This window comes from Pararge aegeria, chromosome 10 (genome assembly GCF_905163445.1).
Source record: "Pararge aegeria chromosome 10, ilParAegt1.1, whole genome shotgun sequence".
NCBI lineage: Eukaryota > Metazoa > Arthropoda > Insecta > Lepidoptera > Nymphalidae > Pararge > Pararge aegeria.
Window position 1 is genome coordinate 18,068,822 of NC_053189.1, and position 21,788 is coordinate 18,090,609.

General features: G+C 36.4%; 1 protein-coding gene across 1 annotated transcript; it reads left to right on the plus strand.

The window, feature by feature from the left end:
• Positions 1–28: 28 nt before the first annotated feature.
• LOC120627003 (BTB/POZ domain-containing protein 17) lies at positions 29–17,585 on the plus strand. Its single transcript, XM_039894840.1, has 13 exons — positions 29–269; positions 1,342–1,482; positions 2,037–2,216; positions 3,881–4,000; positions 6,307–6,440; positions 7,626–7,742; positions 9,004–9,116; positions 10,143–10,417; positions 10,932–11,048; positions 12,669–12,757; positions 14,119–14,256; positions 16,417–16,495; positions 17,018–17,585. Exons 1-13 carry the CDS (start codon positions 189–191, stop codon positions 17,081–17,083), a joined length of 1,650 nt encoding a protein of 549 aa, XP_039750774.1. The 5' UTR covers positions 29–188; the 3' UTR covers positions 17,084–17,585.
• Positions 17,586–21,788: the final 4,203 nt, after the last annotated feature.

Genomic DNA, 21,788 nt, shown 5'->3' on the forward strand with positions numbered 1-21,788 from the left:
AGTTACTTTGAATTGTCAATCTGACATTATAATCTTAAGTTTATTTTGGGAATGTTGTTTCCAAATCCAAAAGCCCTATTCTATTGCGAAATGTGAATAATTGTGTGGGTCATTTGTAATTTCTTTTAAGATAATTTCTATATTTCTTTAAATTATGCCATTTTCAGTGTGAAAGTAAACATTGCACGATGAATTACTTAAATGTAGTTTCCTCTCCGTTATCTGCTAGTTCCGATAGTAAAGATGAACCAAATAATGAAGATCTCGAAGTGAGTTAAGTTCCAAATAAAAATATTTAAGTATTGTTGTGCCCTGCGGCTTCGTTCTCGTACCCCTACCTCAATATACCAGATACCGTACGTACGTACTGTACGTACCGATACGTATTTCAATCGTACTGGAAGTGGCATGTATCGTACGCGAAGTGCTACTGATATTTCAACATATTTAAACAAATGACTGAAGTGTGGGCAATGCTCTTGCTCTTGGAGGTCTAATAACGCACTATTTGAAACCTTGAATCACGTAAACAATGCCAATCGCGAATGGCCAACCCGAAGACCTACTCCTGTTTTTTCGTATTTAAAATACTTTAAACAGCAGCACTACTAACATAACAGTTATTAGGGCTGCATAATCAACTTTGACCCAAGTCAGTAAATTAAAGTACAGAAAAGTGCAATTACACCATTAAACAAAATAATTTTCTATTTTGCAAATTTACAAGGCAAAATTTTATTATTGTCTAGCATTATTTTTTATAAACTGATGTTGTAGCTCATTTAAATTAGAATAAAATCTGTTAGGTCATAATAAAAATAACAATATGATAAAAACAGTTAAATTACATTACCAAATATTAGAATTGATCAGTAACTTCTGTAAATAAAAATGTTTAGAAATAGTGGCTCCTTAGTATAATTTGCAATCATACATAATACAACTGCAGATTGGCCCAGTTTGCAGAGACCCTGCTGTCTGAGCCCAAGGCTGTGGGTTCGATTTCCACTGCTGGAAATTATTTGTGTGATGAGCATAACTGTCTCTCAGTGTCTGGGTGTTTATAAGTATATTTATGTATATTATTTATAAACATATTAATCAGTCAGCTTAGTACCCATAAAACAAGCTACACTTCCTTTGGGGCTAGATGGCAATGTGTGAATTGTTGTAGTTATTTATTTATTATAATATTTACTTACATGAAGTTCAATTTCAAATAATGAATAGATCAGTAAATATAATGTATTATCAAATTAAAAATAACAATTGTTAAATAACGCAACCTATGTAAAACATATGATGACATGGAAAACACAGTCTTGTTTGTTTTCATTTCAGGTGGATAACTCGAAGAGTGTGCTCCTCAAGATAGCAACATTATATGCCGAACAATTGATGAGTGACTTGGTACTGGAAGTAGCAGGTGTTGGGTACCCTGCTCACAGGCTCATACTATGTGCCAGCAGCGAAGTGTTTCAGGTAAATCTATTGTGAAGTTTCTTTATATGTTCTGAAAGTGCACGGGGAACATCAAATTGCTTTTTATTTTGGTTATGGATCACTTTGGTAAGGTGTTGCGCGTTGAACACAGTTGTGTGTTATATGTAGAGCATGCACAATGCTTAAGTAGCCCTAAAGTGCCCATGGAGAATCAGCATCTTGATTCCATTGTCTAAGAAAGTCAGTCTAATTTAACCATAGAATATATACAGAAACTATTTTAAAATAATCTAAAAAAAGTTGCCTTCCATCAACTGAAAGATGGATACTGGAGGCTTAGTGCCCCATTTAGGCCTATGTCACAGTGGCACCATACAGATATGGAACACAATTAATTATGTATGCAAATGATTTAGACATAGTCATTTATTATCAACTAATTGTCCAAAGATAAAATAAAAAAAATAATAAATACAAAATAAAATAAATAAAAAATAAATTTAAATCTTTTCATTGTGTTTTTTTGCCAAACTTGAGGATTGACTGTTCAAACCTATTTGCCCTTTCTGTATAACAGAAGGCTATTGTTTCAGGTAATGTTAATGAATAGGGAATGGAGCGAGTGGTGCGAGAGTCGCATAGTCTTGCAAGAGACTCCAATAGCCGCATCTGTGTTCCCACATTTCCTCAAATACTTCTACACGGGACAAATCAAGATATCACACCAAACCGTGCTCCCTGTGCTGTCTTTAGCTGACAAATATAATGTTAAAGTAAGTATCAAAGTTAGTTAGAAAATGTACAGTGTGGATATGATGCCAACTTCAGATACTTCCGATAAAGTTTATAGGAGCAACGTGTAAATGAAAACCGTAATAATACTTCAGAGGCTTTAGAGGTACATTATATATTGTGTCTGAAACCGAAACGCTAATAGTTTTTGAGTAAACTGTTGCCATAGTTTTTCTGAAAGAAAGCAGATACAGTTTAACATCACATGCATAAGTAAAATCAAGTGACGTCTGTCACTAAATAAGGTACGCGTTGTTTAGTTAGAACTATACGCGTGTCGGTCTTTTATCTTCAATAGGGTTGTTATAAGTAAACACTTAGAAAGTTTTGAATTAGTTTGTATGGAAAAATAAATATGCTTTTGTGGATTCAATATTACAGAGTAATTTTACAGGGTGATTCCTTATGAAATATACTTACGCACCCTTCAACAGTATTTCGTAATTCCGTTACACTTTGTATAGTAGTACTAATAAGCAGTACTTACTAAATATTATACACAATTTTCCATTATTTAGTAATGTAGTTTAAAGATTATAAACAGTTTTTGTATTTGGCTAAGTGTTGTAATTTGAATTACAGTCTAAAATAAAAAAAAACTTGTGTGTACTTATGTACACGCGTTAGAAGTTATACTTCTTTGGCCTAATAAGATAGAAATCTTTTCAATATTTTTATCCTTATTCTACGTTTGTAGAGAAAACGACACTAACAATAGAAAAAAGGTATTTAATACATTGAAAGTTTTATTTTGATGCATTATCTAGTTATCCTATTATTGGAACACCAAGTTTCATTAAACATTAAAAATTTGAGATTTTAGTACAAGTGAATTAATTGAATTATTTGAAATTGACAATTGAAAGTGTACACTGTCAGACCTTATAGCTAACTTCAGGGTGCCGGTTTTTTGTGACGGTGTGCGCGCGCATCGTAAAAAGTGAGCTGGCGGACGATGTATTTCCCTCTGACTCGGTTTCGCAACTACCTTCATCCTGTTAAAATCGTGTAAACATGTACGCGCGCATTTCGTTACATCGCATAATTTCACTCCCATGATTTCCTAACGCCGCTAAAGAAGTATAACTTCAAAAATAAAATAGTTTTGTGAAAATTATTGATATCACTTCTATTTTTTGTGACTTAATTAATTACTAGCGGACCTGCGCGACTTCGTCCGCGAATGAGTCGACTTAAACAAAATAGTCCGAGATTCCAATATAAATGAATTCCTCGAAACCCCCTGTATACTAAATTTCATGAAAATCGTTGGAGCAAATTCCGAGATTCTAATTACATATATATATTAACACGAATAAAATGTCATTTTCTAAAAATGAATCCTAGCTAGATCGATTTATCGCCCCCGAAACCCCCTGTATACTAAATTTCATGAAAATCCTTGGAGCCGATTCCTAGATTCCATTTATATATGTAAGAACTCTTTTCTCGAGTTCATTTATTAACATTATTATATATATATAAAATAACTCTTGTATATATATATTCAATTCTTTCAAATGTGTATGTCATATTATAACTTGTGATTTAACAAAGTGATATAAAGTGAAGTTGAACCCACACATGGTTGGGAAGAAAAATAAAATAAATTAATGTAACAACTCAACATTGTATTCCCCAACAGGATCTAGTCACCCTATGCCTGAGCTACATGTCACAGCACATCGCTCAGGCAGCAAAGCGAGGTCACCTCATTGCTTGGATGCAATACACTATGGCATGCGGTCACAATGATGTTGCTAAAGTAAGAGAATTACCATAAACTGTTACTGATAAAGCTTCGACCAACATCTTAAGAAGCTTTCGCTCGGTTGTTGGATCAAGGGTCGGAAACAGAAGGCAGTAGTCCTTGAAACGGCGCGTATTGTTTGGAGGTTCCTCACTCTGGAGCCCTGACCGCCGGTTGCTTGGGCATTCAAAAGCCCAGCAAGCGGAAGGTGGATTTTTTTTCTTATAAATTTTTAATGTTTGTTTATTTGTAGTGTTTTTTTGTTTTTGTACGCATTGTTAGGAATTTAAAACAAAATTATAAACAATAAATGATAGAATATATTTTAATAATAATAATAAAATATAATACGACAATACACACATCACCATCTAGCCCTAAAGTAAGCGTAGCTTGTGTTATGGGTACTAAGATGGCTTATGAATATTTTTATGAATATAATACACATAAATATATTTAATATACAGATAAACACCCAGACACTGAAAACATTCACGTTCGTCACACAAGCATTTTCCAGCTGTTGTGGGAATCGAACCCACGGCCTTCGACTCAGAAAGCAGGATCGCTGCCCACTGCGCCACTCGTATATAATAATATTAAGGACTAGCGTACCCAGCCCGCTTCGCCGGGCTAGATTTTGCTTTATTTTATTTTATACACCATTAAACTTTTAATTTAAATCTCATAATATATTTATTTTATTTATTTATTTCCAACTTACGACTAGTTTACAGGAATTTCCTAATGCACTAGCGTAGATACTGATGCCTACCTACACACTAAACTTTACAAGAGTAGCAAATGCACCACAAAGCAACCTTTGTGAGTTCAGTCAGAGTACAACAAAACAGATCCGTTCTCTCAGCTATGTCGTTTAGGGTGCGAATCGCGCGCGTCAGCGGCGCCTTGTTGAGCAAGTTGGTTCGTCCGCGCGGCTCCGCCAGCAGGGGCGGCCTGCGCCTGCGCACACGAACCGGTCCGGGGCACAGAGATTAATCTGACCTAAAACGTCCGCATTATGCAACTTCCCCCTAATTATTTTAAACATATACAATATAAGTGTTAGTTCCCTCCTAACTTTTAGCTCGTTATACACTACCATACCCAGAACAAATAGTGTTGGGTACATTAAGGGATAGTATGGGTATACCCCATAAAGCCTCATGTACAGGTACCTAACGAATTTATTTTGCACTCGCTCCAACATAAGGCTATATTTAACCTCATGTGGAGCCCAAATGACTGAGTTACTTTCCAATTGGCTCCTAACCAGAGCATTGTACAATGCTATCACCGCTTTTATGTTATTGAATCCCCTAACTGTACGAAGTAGGAATCCTAAATTTTTGAAAGCTTTCTTACAGCATTTTATAATATGATTTCCAAAAGTAAGCTCCGAGTTCAAACATATTAAATCATTTATTACTCTGCGTATTCATTCTCTTCTCGAGCGGGTACTAAACTTTACAGGATTTTTCGCCAGGTCAATCCGGAGATTCCCTGAAAGTTTCATTGAAATCGGTCCCAAATCGGTCGGGCGTTTGCGACCGAGAAGTGGCGGTATAACCACTTCGAATTGGCTAGGCTGAACAAATGGCACAGACCGGTGTCGGGCAGCAGCGACGCCGGGGCGATCAGTCTAGCCCTGCGATGACAACCCGCCTGCCCAGCGTGGTCATTATCAGGCATATCTTTAATGGGAAGGAGAATAAAACCACAGCCTCTAGTTTCCGGCGGTTCTATTCCTAGCTCTGGCAGCGGTTATGGTAACGGCGGGACATGGGGTGTTAAGATAAAATATATTTATTTATTTAAACATCTTTATTGCGTAGTAAAGGAGAAATTACAAATATACTTTAAAAAAAATTAAAAGCAAAAGGCGACCTTATCACTAAAAGTGATCTCTGCCAGGTAATCTTAACGATAGTACGAATAATACATGAGAGACGGGAAATCGCAGTTACAATAAACAATACATAAATTTACACACTTAAATACATACTACTAATAACTAATATAATAAATTATTAAAAGAGATAAATAAAATAAGATATATATATAAATACAATAATAAATAATTATATATATTTACTATAGATATATAAGTATACATATACGAACAACAAAATTATAATGAATCTGACGATGAATCTCACTACCGTGTAATTCTTATGTACGCATCAAAAGTGCCACCAATGGGCCGGGCCTACTTGAATAAAGATATTTTTGACTTTGACTTTGACTTTATGACAAATAGTGATGTCTAACATGGCTTTTGAAAATAAATGTAATGGAATAAAAAAATAAATTGTTTACAGGCTTGCCAGAACTTCGTGAAATGGAACATGGAGTGGGTGGTTGACAGCGAACTGGCCGAGTTGGAAGACGATACGCTATTACTGTTACTGCAGCACAGTGACCTGGTGCTGCACAATGAAATGTCACTTTACCAGTGCGTACACCTTATATGTTTTCAACCCCCCACGAAATAAGGGGTGTTATAACTTTGGCGTGTCAGTGGCATTGTATTTCCCGAACGGATGAACCGTTTTTGAATTAAAATTCAAATTAAAATATGTTTTATTCACGTGGACCTTATTACAGGCACTTATAAAGCGTTCATACATGTAACATGTTTATTTATCTTATAATATATATAAATCTCTTGTCACAATGTTTGTCCGCGATGGACTCCTAAACTACTTAACCGATTTTAAATTAAATTGGCACACTGTGCGCAGTCTGTTCCAACTTAAGAGATAGGATAGTTTAGATTTTTAATTATAGTCGCCATTTTATTTTATTGCAAATAATTTTTCTATAATTAATTGACAGTCACATGTTATATATATATATAATACTACTATACTAATTTAAGGCTTAGCGATACTGAATGCTTTAAAAACAAAATCAAACGCAGACGAAGTCGCGGGCAACAGCTAGTTTATTTATATGATACACTAATGTTAGTGATGGTGATAACTGCATTCGTTACCTTATAACGAAAGGTACGAGGGTTCCAAACGCGCCCTGGTCTAAGAAGAGCCCACAACAAACTTAGCCAGGTTTTTTTTGTTATCACCATCTCACAATATAGTTAATGTTGAGCTACGAAGTAAGAGCAATTCATACCCAAGCTATATCATACATGTAATCCTTAATATTGTAATAGGAATTTCTATAAGCTTACGTTTTCGCCGGCTTCTTCCGGTAGTATCTGCCTTCCGAACCGGTGGTAGAGTCACTAAACACAGACAGACTTGACGTTTCAGACGTGCTTATATTAGACCTACTTGAAATAAATGAATTTTGAATTTTTGACGCTGGCTAGTTGGATATGCGAAAACGATTTGTAATAGAGCTACAGGAGTCAGTAGGCCAGCGTGGTTTACTGCGTAAACCCTTGTCGTTCTGAGAGGTGACCCGTCTCCAGTTATTGGGTCGATGATGCTAGCTTTAGTTTTAAGTTTACGAATGCAGTTATTACCATCACTAACAATTTTGTTTAATATAAAGTCTATGAACGCCATCATAAGTGCCTGTGATAAGGTCTACCTGAACAAAACATTTTTGAATTTAAATTTTGAATTTGAATTTTGAATTTTGAATTTGAATTTTGATGATGATTGTTTGATAGGTTCGTGGTACGCTGGCTAAACAAGCAACGCGAGAGGTTGAACACAAGTGAGCTGAGTGAAAGTGAGTTAAAGCAACACTGGGACACGCTCGTATCCACTGTCTTCTCACATGTCAGGTTTGTATTACTCTACTAGCTGCCCCCCGCGACTTCTGCCGCGTCGTGCAGTTTTAAGTGAGCGGCCCCAAGTTCGATTCCTGGCAGGGGATTTTTGGATTTTAATTATTTTTGAATTTTCTCAGCGGTGATAGCCTAGTGGGTTAGGCAACGGCTTTCCTTTCGTGGAGACCGAGTTCGAGCCCCGACACGCACCACTGACTTTTCGGAGCTATTTGCGTTTTTAATTTAAGCAATTTAAATATCACTTGTATACTGTTACCCGCGAAATCGTCTGCGTTTGATTTTGTTTTTGATGTGACATTAAATTTAGTTGTAGTTCTAAAAAAAATAAAGTATCAGGATCACTAAGCCTTAAATAAGGGGTTCGCTGCTGTCCGCTGAGAAGTTCTGTCCTCTATCTCCAACCACATTCAGATTTACACCAAGTTTGGGCAAAATTAAACACATATTAAAACCTCTATAGTACAAAAATAATTATTTAAATCGGTTATAATTTGCCGGAGTTATGGTGTAAAGTCGTCAAACACTTTCCTCCCCTCTCCCAAAGGAACCGAGCTTAATGTCGGGATAAAAAGTATCCTATATTACTTCTAACACTTCCAAATATATGTGTACAAAGTTTCATGAGGATCGGTTAAGTAGTTTTTGCGTGAAAGCGCAACAAACAAATTGACACTGACAAATTGACAATCACACAGTAATATAGGATACTTTTATCCCGACATTAAGCTCGGTTCCTTTGGGAGAGGGGATGAAAGTGTTTAACGATTTTACACCGTAACTCCGACAAATTATAACCGATTTAAATAAATATTTATGTACTATAGAGGCTATATGTGTTTAATTTTGTCCCAACTGTGGTTGGAGATTGAGAATAAAACTCCTCAGCGGACAGCAGCAAACTTCTCATTTAAGGCTTAGCGATACTGAATAATTTTTTTTTTTTTTAGAACTGCAGCTAAATTTAATGCCACATGAAAAAACAAAATCAAACGCAGACAAAGTCGCGGGCAACAGCTAGTTTGTATATATAAGTATATATGCGTGTTTATTTAAATTCACCACCTACCTCTCTTCTTGAGCTGTGTTTTACGCCATTGGTTGCCTGGAAGAGAACGCTATGTAGCGATAAGGCCGCCAAATTGTATACTTCTTGTAAAATTTTTACTTATAATTTCACTATATGTTTATAGTGAAATTATAAGTAAAAGTGTATTCATTCATTCATTCATTCATTGAGTCACACACTCTGTTACAGGTTTCCAATGATGTGCCCCAATCAGCTGGCCAAGTTATTGCTATGTCCGCTGACGCAGGAACATAAGGAATTCTTCATGGAAAGAATGGCGGTCGCGATGAGCTATCAGTCAGGTATGTACTATGTATATATAAGAAATATAAGAAACTGTGTAAATTAGTTAAAATAAATAAATAAATATACTACGACAATACACACATCGTCATCTAGCCCCAAAGTAAGCGTAGCTTGTGTTATGGGTACTAAGATAAATGATGAATATTTTTATGAATAATATACATAAATACTTATAATATACATATAAACACCCAGACACTGAAAAACATTCATATTCTTCACACAAACATTTTCCAGTTGTGGGAATCGAACCCACGGCCTTGGACTTAGAAAGCAGGGTCGCTGCCCACTGCGTCAATCGGCCGTCAGAAAGATCAAAAAGATTATTGACACCTGTCAATAATCTTACTATTGCTCGAATGTAAGGGGATCATTTGTGTTTTGAATTTTAAAGTGAAACAAACTTTTATTGTGAGCGTCTTTATTCTCTTGTTCTACCGTTTTTTTTTCTAATACATATGATAACAAAATTCTGCTTCACTTTCTCTTCCTGATCTTTAAAGAATCGGACTTTATCAAGATATTTTATTATTGTATATTCGATGGGCTGAGTCACCCGCCGACCCGGCTTAAAGCGGCCTGGTGGGTCTGTAAGGGAGGAGCAGTGGCGAGTATTAAGGGTATGCACAGGGTATGAAGATGATATAAAATGAAGAATATAAATACTGAAGATTTTCTCCATTTTATATCATCTGCATACCCTGTGCATACCCTATATGCACGCCACTGGGGTGGAGGCGGAGTTCGAGTCACATGACGCACCTCTATATTTTATAGGTTATGTGCGTTTTAATTACTAAAATATCACTAGCTTCAACGGTGAAGGAAAACATCGTAGGGAAACATGAATGCCTGAGAGGTCTCCACAATGTTCTCAAAGGCGTATGGAGTCCACCAAACCGCATTGGGCGAGTGCGGTGGACCTCGGCACTCCCAAACTACCCGCCTCCCCCCCCATTGTGGGAGGACAGCCGCCCTGTCTGGTTGGTAATGGGTTGATATGATGGTGACTTAATTAACAGGCCAATACGAAAGGATATCGGAGATCCAGCAAACCGAAGCCGGCCGGATGCTGTTCACTCCCCGCCTGTACACGGAGGACATGTGGGGCTCTGTCCTGGCGGTGGACAACTTCCACTCACTGCCCTGCTACCACACGAGGACCTTCATCTTCTCCACCAGACCCTCGATAGCGGACGTGGCGACGGATAAACTGACAGAGTGGACCGTAGATCTGTACCCCAAGGGCGTATGGTTTAGGAAGAGTATGCTCATCGTATGGGCCGGGACCTATGATGTGAGTTAATCGATTTGGAAGTTTATTTACGAGGTCCCGTGTTCGATTCCCGGCAGGATTTTTCTCTGGTCTGGTGGGAGGCTTTTGCCGTGGCTAGATACCACCCTACCGACAGAGACGTGCCGCTAAGCGATTTAGCGTTCCGGTGCGATGTCGCGTAGAAACCTATTCAAAAAATTCAAAATTCATTTATTTCAAGTAGGCCTAATATAAGCACTTTTGAAATGTCAAATCTGTCTGTGTGTATCGACTCTACCACCGGTAAGGAAGGCAGATTCTACCGATAAGAAGCCGGCAAGAAACTCAGCAATTGCTCTTTTCCAACATCAACAATTTACATTTTACATTTTAACATTAATTTTTCTATCTTGTGAGAGTTGAAAGCGGAGCCGGATGCTTCCACCTTGTCATTAAGAAATTCAGATATTGTATACTTTTCAAAGATCCATATCACATTGAGACACTTTTGAAGCAAGATATGACACATTGCTTTTTTGACATATGAACTCGTCAGGTCCCGGAGGTGGTCTTGCGGACTGTGCGCATCTCCATCACATGTCAGAACTGTCCGGAGCAGAGCGATTGCGACCGCGACTACAACGACTACTACGAGCCGGATGTCCGGGTTAAGGTACAAGCATATCTGCAATCGGCAGTGGCGTGCACTTCATACATGCACAAAAGCGCTGCATACCCAGATTATGTTACATAACTCGTTTTGGAGGGGAATTCTTCCATTTTATGCCAAGCACCTGCTTTATGCATACCCTGGTCAACGCCCTGTGCACGCCACTGGTAACATTTGTGACATTTGTGACATTTCATATATATATATATAAGTATACAAATATTACCGTATATTAAATTTAGTAATTTTTTCAAATTAAGTAAAATTCATTAGAGTTTTAACCTACACTCGGAGGAATTATCAATTTTATATAGTTTCCGAAAATTTTTATATGCATTCTAAATTTATAAAATTAAAGGAGAATGCCGGATGTAGTAAGGGATTTGGTTTCACACAGTACTTATAAGGTGCCTTCTTGGAATTTATCTCATTTTGAAGGGTTTAATAATTACAATACTAATTAAGGTTATTTTTGACACATGCGATTATTGTACCTACGTATTGATGGTACTGTTCACAATATATTAGAACCACTAATCTATTTCATTAAAAGATTTTTAAACCGTCTAAGTTAAGGCTTGGGATTAGAAAGGTTTTTTTAAAAAATTAAAACTTAATTTTTAATACCAATTTGAATGAGGCCCCAAACCAAACCGTGTTCCGGTATTCTCCTTTAGTGTTTCATTCGATATTAATATGATCCAATTATAATTGTAATAATTTAAGCTCTACAATGTTTTCCCGATGTGTTAACATAACCTCAGAGCCGGATATGATCAAACATAGATCATATGCTTGACAAGTAGTTATATAGTTAGTCAACTTGTTGGTATACTCATTGAGAGTATCGGCGCGCAAGAAAACCTTAGTTGGCCTACCGCAAGTGTCGCGGCTGTAGGGGGAACCGGCACTCCTCCACTTTTGCCCGTTTCGTGGCAGAGTGGAATCGTCTATTACACATTATTGAATACCTAAGCCTAACCTAAGATAAACTTAACGAAATTGCGACCATGGCAACGCGGTACAATAGTACATTCTAGTTACATGCTAATTGACAAGATGTCAGAAATAACTAGTTTATATCTAACTAATTTATAATCAAAGTTTAGAAGATATTCTCAGTCAATATTGGAAATTCTTCTACGAGGAGTCAGAAAATTCGCGGTGTCTACCCAATGCCTCGGGGAGTACTTACTACGCAGTACGTAGTTATAGCCCACAAACCCGCATTAGAGCAGCGTGGCGGGTCTATGCTCTAAAACTCCTTTCCTATGTCAGAGGAAGCCACCACTGGGACGTTCCACAGCAGTGTTATCTAGACTTGGTTAGTTTAGGCGTCACAAAAATTATAACCCATTTTTGTCAAAATTCATTTATTTCAAATAGGCCCAGTTTATAAGCACTTTTGAAACGTCCAGTCAGTCTGTTTGGGGTGACTCTTCCACCAGTTCGGAAGGCAGAAACTCAGCAGATTGCTCTTTTCCAACATCATTTTACAGTTTACAATGAAAAAAAAATATATATATATATTTAATGTTCTATCTTGTGAGCCTGCTTCTAAGCAGCCTTGTCGTTAAGAAATTCATCAATCGTATAGTAACCACGATTTATATTTGTCCCCAGATAGGTATCCTAGTATGGGGCGTCCAGAACGGAGTGGAGCACGTGGCTTCCGTCGTTGAGCGAGTGCATCGCTTCTCCGCTCAGAACAGGTGAACCGACTTTTTTTTAAATTCAGTAATGATGAAGATTATAGTCTGGCCGTTAAAAGAATAAATAAACTACGACAATACACACATTGCCATCAAGCCCCAAATTAAGCGTAGCTTGTGTTATGGGTACTTAAATGACTGATGAATATTTTTTATGAATAAATATACATAAATACTTATATTATACATATAAACGCCCAGACACTGAAAACCATTCATGTACGTCACGCAAACATTTTCCAATTGTGGGAATCGAACCCACGGCCTTGGACTCAGAAAGCAGGGTCGCTGCCCACTGCGCCAGTCGGCCGTTCCTGCCATCTCCCAGTTGGTGATATAAACAATAAGAAACAGTCGAGTCGTCATACAACGTGTAACAGAATTACGAAATAATATTGAAGGCTTCATTAGTATATTTCATAAGGAGTCACCCTGAAAAATATTAAATCAAGCATATTTATTTTTCCATACAAATGAATTCAAAACATTTTAAGTGTTTATTTATGACCGACACGCGCATAGTACCGAAGCCACGCGACGCGTACCTAATAAAATGACAGCAGTCAGATAATTTTAATTTCGCATATGATGTTAGGGCTGTATCTGATTTCTTGGCATTGGTTCACTCAAAAACTATTGGGTTCTCGGTTTCACAGATAAGTCTCAAAGACAGTACCTAATGTACCTCTAAAACTTGTCGAGTATTATTTCGGTTTTAATTTATGTACTTTGTATTTAACACTAACTGTGACCGGCGTTAACTTATCCGTCATAACTGTCTCTGTCGATCGTCCCGTCCCGAGTTTTTATTTATTATAGTTGCGACCAAATACATCCTTAGACCTGCCTTTTTTGAATGTCCAAATTAAAAACTTGTTACGTACGTACAAATATGTATACACATACACGTTGTATGTGTTTTAAATATTTGAACGTTCGTCCATCAACGCATTGCGGCCAAGGCTTGTATATTACTATTCTCGAATAATGCGCGCAAACTTAAGCTACTACCTTGGCAGAATTTTTTACTTTTTATACCGTGTTCGTTTGTTTTTTTTATTCTCTCAATAAACAGCTTTCTTTGTAGCTGTTTCGAAATTTAAATGAAAACTTTGTTAAGTTACCTCCTTGGTTGCAATGTTTTAAAGAAAAAGATCGTTCCGTACTTAAAATACACGACCAAGACAGATATGGATTTTGATACAACTTTTGACGGCCGCGTATTTGGTCAGCGCAGGAATTTCTATTTATCTCGAAAAATGTTGACTGTCCAAATTTCCAAGGTGTTTGACAAAATTATTTTTCATTTATGTCTCGAAAGGAATCCACTTTTTACACACGTAGCATTCGGTGTTCCGCAGAGTGCTGAATATAGACGGCGCGTTGGACTTTGACGAGTTGAACACACCGCTGTACACGCCGGCCGCCGCAGATTTGTCGTCCTCGCCTACCTCTACCGCTACCTCTACCTCTGGCTACCCCTCCGCCAAGGGCAACGGGTAAATAGCATTCCCTATAATCATTTATTTCATCGTCAATTCAATGCGCTCACGGTTGCCAAAAACGACCGTCTACGAACGAACAAACGAATCTCAATATTTTATCTAATGTCAGCGGTTGCCCCCCTGGCTGATACCTACGCTATGCCATAAACATGTTGTGACGTCACTACAAGATTCATTATAAATAAATAATAAATAAAATAAATAATAAATAAAATAAAATAAGATAAAATCATTTTATTTCAGCTCGGGGACCCATATACGAAATTGAGAGGTTAACATAAAATAAATATAAAAGACAGATTTTAAAAATAAATTAATAAAGAAAAAATAAAAAATGTAATTAATTAAAATCCAGAATAAAATTCAACTAAACAACAACAATAACGATTGCTTTAATAGTTCTATTTTGTTTTATATAATTCGTAATAATACTTGTCTAAATTTTTTATGTTTTCCAAATAGAATAATAACAATAAATTTCTTGAAATAACTTACCGGAAACTAATAACGTTATTCGTACGTTTTGTTGTCAACATTATAAACGGTACCTGAGCCGTATAAAAGTGGAAGCATTACCTTCTCCAACATTAATTCTGTTTCAAGTTATTGTAGGGGGAAACTCTGCTCGATTATATGCAGTGGCGTGCACTTCATACATGCACAAAAGCAGTGCCTACCCTAAAATTTATATATAACTCGTATAGGAGGAGGATTTTTGCCATTTATACAATTTCCCTGTTTTATGCATACCCTGGCAAGATACCCGGTGCACGCCACTGATTATATGTCAAATGTAATAAGTGAAAACTGGTATTATTCCAAGTCCTATCCCCACGTTCTCTAACACTATTTAATCTTAAAACATCCTATAAGCGGGAAATGGAATATATGTGGCAATTATATCATCCTAATTGATCCGTGACATTGATACCGAAACGATAAATACACATCTACACACGGACAGACTTGACGTTTCAAAAGTGAATTTTGAATTTTGAATTTTTTTTTTCATCACTACCGTTCTCAATTGAATGTATCCTTAGTGCTGTGAAATGAAAAGTGTACCGTAGAGCTCAGTCGATTGTAAAATCGGAAGTGATTTTTATTATAGTCATAGATAGATAGATCACATAGATCTGTGTTTAATGTAAAATTGCAACCAGTTGACCGCTTATTAAGACATTGAATAGAAGCAGGCGTTACTTTGCGGAAATCCATGATATATTATGAAAATTAAGCTTAATTCGCTATATTCCGTGAAAAGCAGGAGAATCTGTATGGTGTAATTTATAAAGTCAAAGTCAAAGTCAAAAATATCTTTATTCAAGTAGGCCCATAGGTGGCACTTTTGATGCGTACATAAGAATTACACGGTTGTGAGATGATGGCGATAACCACATTCGTAAACTTAAAACTAAAGCTACTTGGGTTCCAAACGCGTCCTGGTCTAAGAAGAAGCCCACAACAAACTTAGCCGGGTTTTTTTTTTTGTTTTCACCATCTCACAATGTCATATAAAATTATTAGAAGAGCAAACTGGTTAGAGCAATACTTCATACCCAAGCTTTTTTATCGTTTACGTAGTCCTTTATACTATAATAGGACTTTTCTATAAGCTTACGTTTATTACAAACTTTGAACTTTTTAAGAGACATCTCCAAAATGTCAATTGGTAGTTTATTGTAGAATTGCATGCAATTTCCTTTAAACGATTTATGAATTTTATGTAACCTAGTATATTGCACTGTAAGTTTATTCTTACTTATAATTTCTCCAATCCTTATACTCCACACCAAACAGATCTTCAGCAATGTACCGCACGTTTCGCTCCGAAACCGGTGCATCCTCAGGAGATGTTGACTTTACAGCGCTAGTTAAACCTGATTAAGATATGCTTTTTTTTTAATTTTTATGTGTTTTTAGATTAATTTTCCTATTAATTTTCTATCCAATAACATGAACATTGGTTTTAAATCAAATTTGTAAATTCTTAAACACTTTATAAATTCACTGTAACACTTGACAAATTTGAACACGTGATCTGACGCCATATTTGTTTACCTTGAGTGCACTGGCTTATGGTATGGACTTTAATTAAGAAGCGTTTTTTTGGAATATTTTGATGATTTCCTAATTCGGTACATTTGATTGCAGGTTCTGCCCAAAATGCTCGGATACTTGCGATTCACCCGAGCCGAAGCACCTTTTTGGACCCAACCGTGATCAACTTCGGGTAACTATACTTTCCATCTTATTATAAACAAACAAGGAAAACATCTTTAGAAACAAATATTACTTTAATTATTTAAAACACCTTAGCGTTAGGTACCACCCTTTAACACATTATAATAAAAATAAAAATAATATATTGTAATATATCTTGATAATCAGCAAATATATCTTGTCTACATATAATAAATATACTAATACACACATCGCCATCTAGCCCCAAAGTAAGCGTAGCTTGTGTTATGGGTACTAAGATAGCTGATGAATATTTTTATGAATAGTATACGTAAATACTTATAATATACACATAAACACCCAGACAGTGAAAAACGTTCATGTTCATCACACAAACATTTTCCAGTTGTGGGAATCGAACCCACGGCCTTGGACTCAGAAAGCAGGGTCGCTGCCCACTGCGCCAATCGGCCGTCGATCACACTAAACTATACGTTTAGTGTTTCTGTTATGTAGTAGTGTAGATGGGCCATAGTTACCAAATAAAAATAAATAATATTGTTCTTTTCAGATACAAGTAGTGATAGTGCCACTAACGGACTTCTGCCACGTCGGCGTGCCCGAAGCTCGGGTGTGACCACTCACCGTAACGAGTACTGACTGACTGTAGAGAGGCAAATAAGATGAACTTAGTATTACTTATTGACTTTCGACTTTGAAGTGAAAATCTTTGTTAGTTGTGTGTTATACGTGAAATGTTAAAATACTGTTGTAATTATTGTTGTATGATATTTTATATTAAGCACCCTCAGACTTTTGAAGTGATGGTTGATAGTTTATTTATTCGGATAATCACTATCAAAACGATTTCTGGCCCACTAGAAGTCCACCACACCGGCCAAGTGCGGATTGGTGGACACGCCTTTCAGAACAAAATGTGGCTCGCTGGGTGCACTATGTTTCACTTCCGGATTTGAATTTTTTTTTTTTAAATAACTTTTGCTTTAGCGGTGAAGGAAAACATCGTGAGGAAACCTGCATGCCGGACAGTTCTTCAAAGGTGTCAAATTTGACACAAAATTTTAATGAATCAGTGTCAAGTTAGGTTAGTAATAATAATAATAATTTCTACTCCAGACATCAAGGCTCATATTTTTTGTTATTATAATTACAGTATTTCTATGAAACTAAACGATATTAAAAAAAAAATAAACAAAATTAATACAGCATACACAGGAAAGCCTCAGTAAAGCAGTGATCCCAAATGTGTCCCAAACGTCATAGTCTATCGTGGCACTTCAGAGGTCTCAAATGCTTGACGTCACGTCAGTCAGTCGTTCAAATGAATTTTGTGTCAAATATGACGCAAAATGCATTAGGGAAGAACAGTGGGCGCCAACTAAACTATCAGCCAATCGAATGTGCGATTTCTGTGGGCACTTCAAGTTGAGTTTACAAGCTCTTAATCACAGAGTAAGATCTTTATTTTTTTTCTTTTCTTTTTAATCTACTTTATGTATGATTGATTAACGCCAGTTGGTGCAAAGCAATAGTGGTTAGTTTCGGTGAATGCGTTTGCTTAGAAAATTACTTTATCGTCAAGGCATCGATCAATAATATACTAGATACTACAATATACAAGATATATATAATATACTAGATTTGACGGCAGACTGGCGAACGTTTCGATTACCACAAAATGTTTTTGTGATGAACATGTGTGTTTTTCAGTGTCTGGGTGTTTATCTGTATATTATAAGTATTCATGTATACTATTTATAAAAAAATATTCATCAGTGCCCATAACATAACAAAAGCTACGCTTACTTTTGGGCTAGATGGCGACGTGTATTGTCGTAATATATTTATTTATGCATGCATATAGGCCATGGTCTTATCCACGTATTACTAGTCTTAGCCAAGTATTTTCATTAGTTTGCAAGTGAAAAAGCCAATGTATTCGTACTTAATTACCAAAAAAGCAATAGAAGTGATGGGAATGGTCCTATTTTAAGTACTTAAAGTTAATAAGGTAACATGCAAATAATTATGGTGAAATTTTGACCATAACTATAAATCAAAACCTGACACATTTACTGCAAGATTTCTTTCTGTACTTTATCTAGTATATTATTAATCGAAGGCACTCAAGTTGTACTTGACAGAAAACACAATATGTTGCCGAATAAATATCTGTACTTTGAAGTACTAAGTCAAGAATTTTACGATAATTATAATTTATCAAAACAATATATTGGCAGAGTAAAATGTAACTTGAGGATGCCACATCCGATTGTGAGCGTTAGCGGTCAAGATGATCATTCGTTTTTGAATGAAACATGTTCGGAATGTCTTTGATTCTATTTTTCTTTATAATAGTTGTTTTAAATGTATTAATATACTCTGTGTTTCTTATAAAAATTCTTCTTCTCATTACTTTGTTTGTTTTAAAAAGCACCGGGCTTTAAAAGGAATAAAAATAAGGAGAGATTCTCTTTATGCATTTACGTTTTTATTATTTTTAAAACCTTATACTGAAAAGTTAAAAAAAAATAAGATTATATTTATATGACGTGGTGTGCAATAAAAATCAGATCGACCTCTGACGCCCAAAATCTCTTTCTCCAAAATCTTCAGATCTAAGATTTAATTTAGTAGTAACAAACATTTCCTACTTAACCCTGTTGGTGAGGACAGTTTTTCAGACTTCATTATTAAATCTGCAGATTTTGGACTTTTTTATTTACTTTAGGCTTATATGCAAAGGCTTTGTGAGCCTTCACATAGAATACTGAAAAGCATGTACCCGTTTTTATTGTTGACGCGTTTTAGATGCTTTTCGTCTATGTTTACAAATCTCAAAGAATAGCCACTTAATATTTAAGATGGTCTTAATAATAAGTTGACTTCCAGTAAGTAGCCTTAAAAGATTTGCTTGCTCGCAATCGAAGAGTCGTTTTCGAGTATGGAAATACTCACATCAGAGGAAAATGGATCTTGTTTGCATTGCATTAAAACACAAATTTGTCTACAATTCTTTAGCTCGGATTTTAAGTGTTTGTAAAACTTGCATTGCATTAAAACATAAATTTGTCTACAATTCTTTAGCGCTGATTTTAAACGTTTGTAAAACAACTAAAGTACAAGATTTGCGACTCTAAACCAAGTGATATAAGGTCCATTGTACTTTGACGATACAGAGTTAAGCGAGCGAGAAAAACTTGTACTAAGTGTACAGTATTCGACAGCGAGTCATGAATAGTAAGAGACAAGTACGTTTGTCGTCAATTTGTGCACAACGAGAGCCCATGATGGTCACGGTCCCATTTTTGGGCGCCAAAATTCTATAGTCCAACGCCGTAACTAAGGCACAAATTGTGAAACTATTGGTATAGTCGTATTTTCGCATTAGAAATTGTAAAGGGAGTGACATTATTTCTTGTTGAATAATATTAAAAATGGTTTGAATTCAACAACGAGTTTTATTTTACAACTAGCACCCCGCGGCTGCGTTTGAGTCAACTTTAATAGATGGACATGTGTTTTTTTTTCGACTTTTTAAAGAGGAACAATTCCGTCGTATATTATTGTACTTCGTCGTAACTTTAACCGTTTACGCTACGCTCGCATTAGAACTTTTTTTTAATCATTTTTCATTGATGCCTTCCCCGATAAATGGCCTACAAAAAAAAATCCAATTCGAACTCTTCGGCTTTAGCTTTTTATAGCATACATTTAGTTTTTATTTTTAAATCTAACTTCAAACTGCACGTTGAGGTTGAATGGCGCTCTTCTCAACTATATGGGCCTTATTAATAAACGTGGCATAACGACGGAATAATTTTTCGGTGTTCGTTGTTCTTCAACTGCCATTACCTCTCAAATGTCTTCCTGATGCGGCTGAGCACTTACTGGTGGAAGTTCTCCTATCTCATACTAAAATCCTTCTTGGTGTATTCTATTGCCCTCCATCTATTTCCAATTACTTTCACTCTTTTGAAACCCTGTTAGAAAAAGTAATCCCCTCGTACAGCCATTCAATTATTATGGGAGACTTTAATACATGCTTACTTAAAGATGATTATCGTTCCAGGAATCTTCTGGCTACGATAGAATCCTGTAGTCTTTCGCTACTCCCCCTTGCTGCTACACATTATTCTCCCGGCTGTACTCCCTCTCTTCTTGACTTAATTATAGTTTCTTCTCCAGATTTCGTCAATAAGCATGGTCAATGTCCTGCTGATGCATTTTCCTATCACGATTTGATTTATCTCTCCTATAATATACGTCCTCCTAAATCGAAAGCGAGAATTCTTCTGCGGCGTAACTTTGGAGGGATTGATAAGAGTCTTCTATGTGATGATGCCAGACATTTAGATTGGGCGGCTATCATGAATGTGGATTCCGTTGATCGCAAGGTCGAAATATTCAACACGCTGATTACACAGCTCTATGATAAGCATGCTCCGGTAAGACCAATTAAATTTAAGCACTTGCCAGCTCCGTGGTTATCAGAGGAGATTAAAATTCTAATGCATAAGAAGAACACGGCAAAATTTAATTATAAAATTAATGATTCCGATGCTAACCGTATAAAGTATCATAGGGCACGAAATCGCTGTAATACATTGTGTAGAGATGCCCAACGTCGCCACATCCATAAGTCAGTCGAGAACGGTGATACCGCTAAGACTTGGAAATTTCTTGAGTCACTTGGAGTTGGTAAATCATCCCCTAAGACTTCTATCAACATTGATATTGAACTAAACATAATAAACATAATAAACATATTGATAATAAACATTTCTCTACTTCTGATACAATTGATAGTGTCAATAAGGAGCGTACTCTTAGTATTCTTTCTTCGTCATCAACTCCAGACTTTTTATCTTTTACCTTCAAGACTTTCACTGAATGTGATGTTAAGAAGAGCATATTGTCCATCGCCTCGAATGCAGTCGGTACTGATAGCGTCAGCCGTAATATGATCGTTCCCATTCTTGATGTTGTTTCCCCTTTTCTTACCCATATTCTCAACTATTCCATCTTGACTAGCAAATTTCCTGAAGCTTGGAAGAATGCACAAGTCACCCCTCTGCCTAAAAAGGCCAATCCTGTTTTTTTCTCTGATTTCCGTCCCATTTCTATTTTACCGTTCCTTTCTAAAGTTCTTGAGAAGCTAGTTTACGAACAATTCCATCTTTTCCTTAATAAAAACTTACTTCTCAGTCCCTTGCAATCCGGCTTTCGTGCTGGTCATAGTACAGTTACAGCGCTAGTAAAAGTAACTGATGATATTCGGTGGGCGATGGATAATAAGGAACTCACAGTACTGATACTGC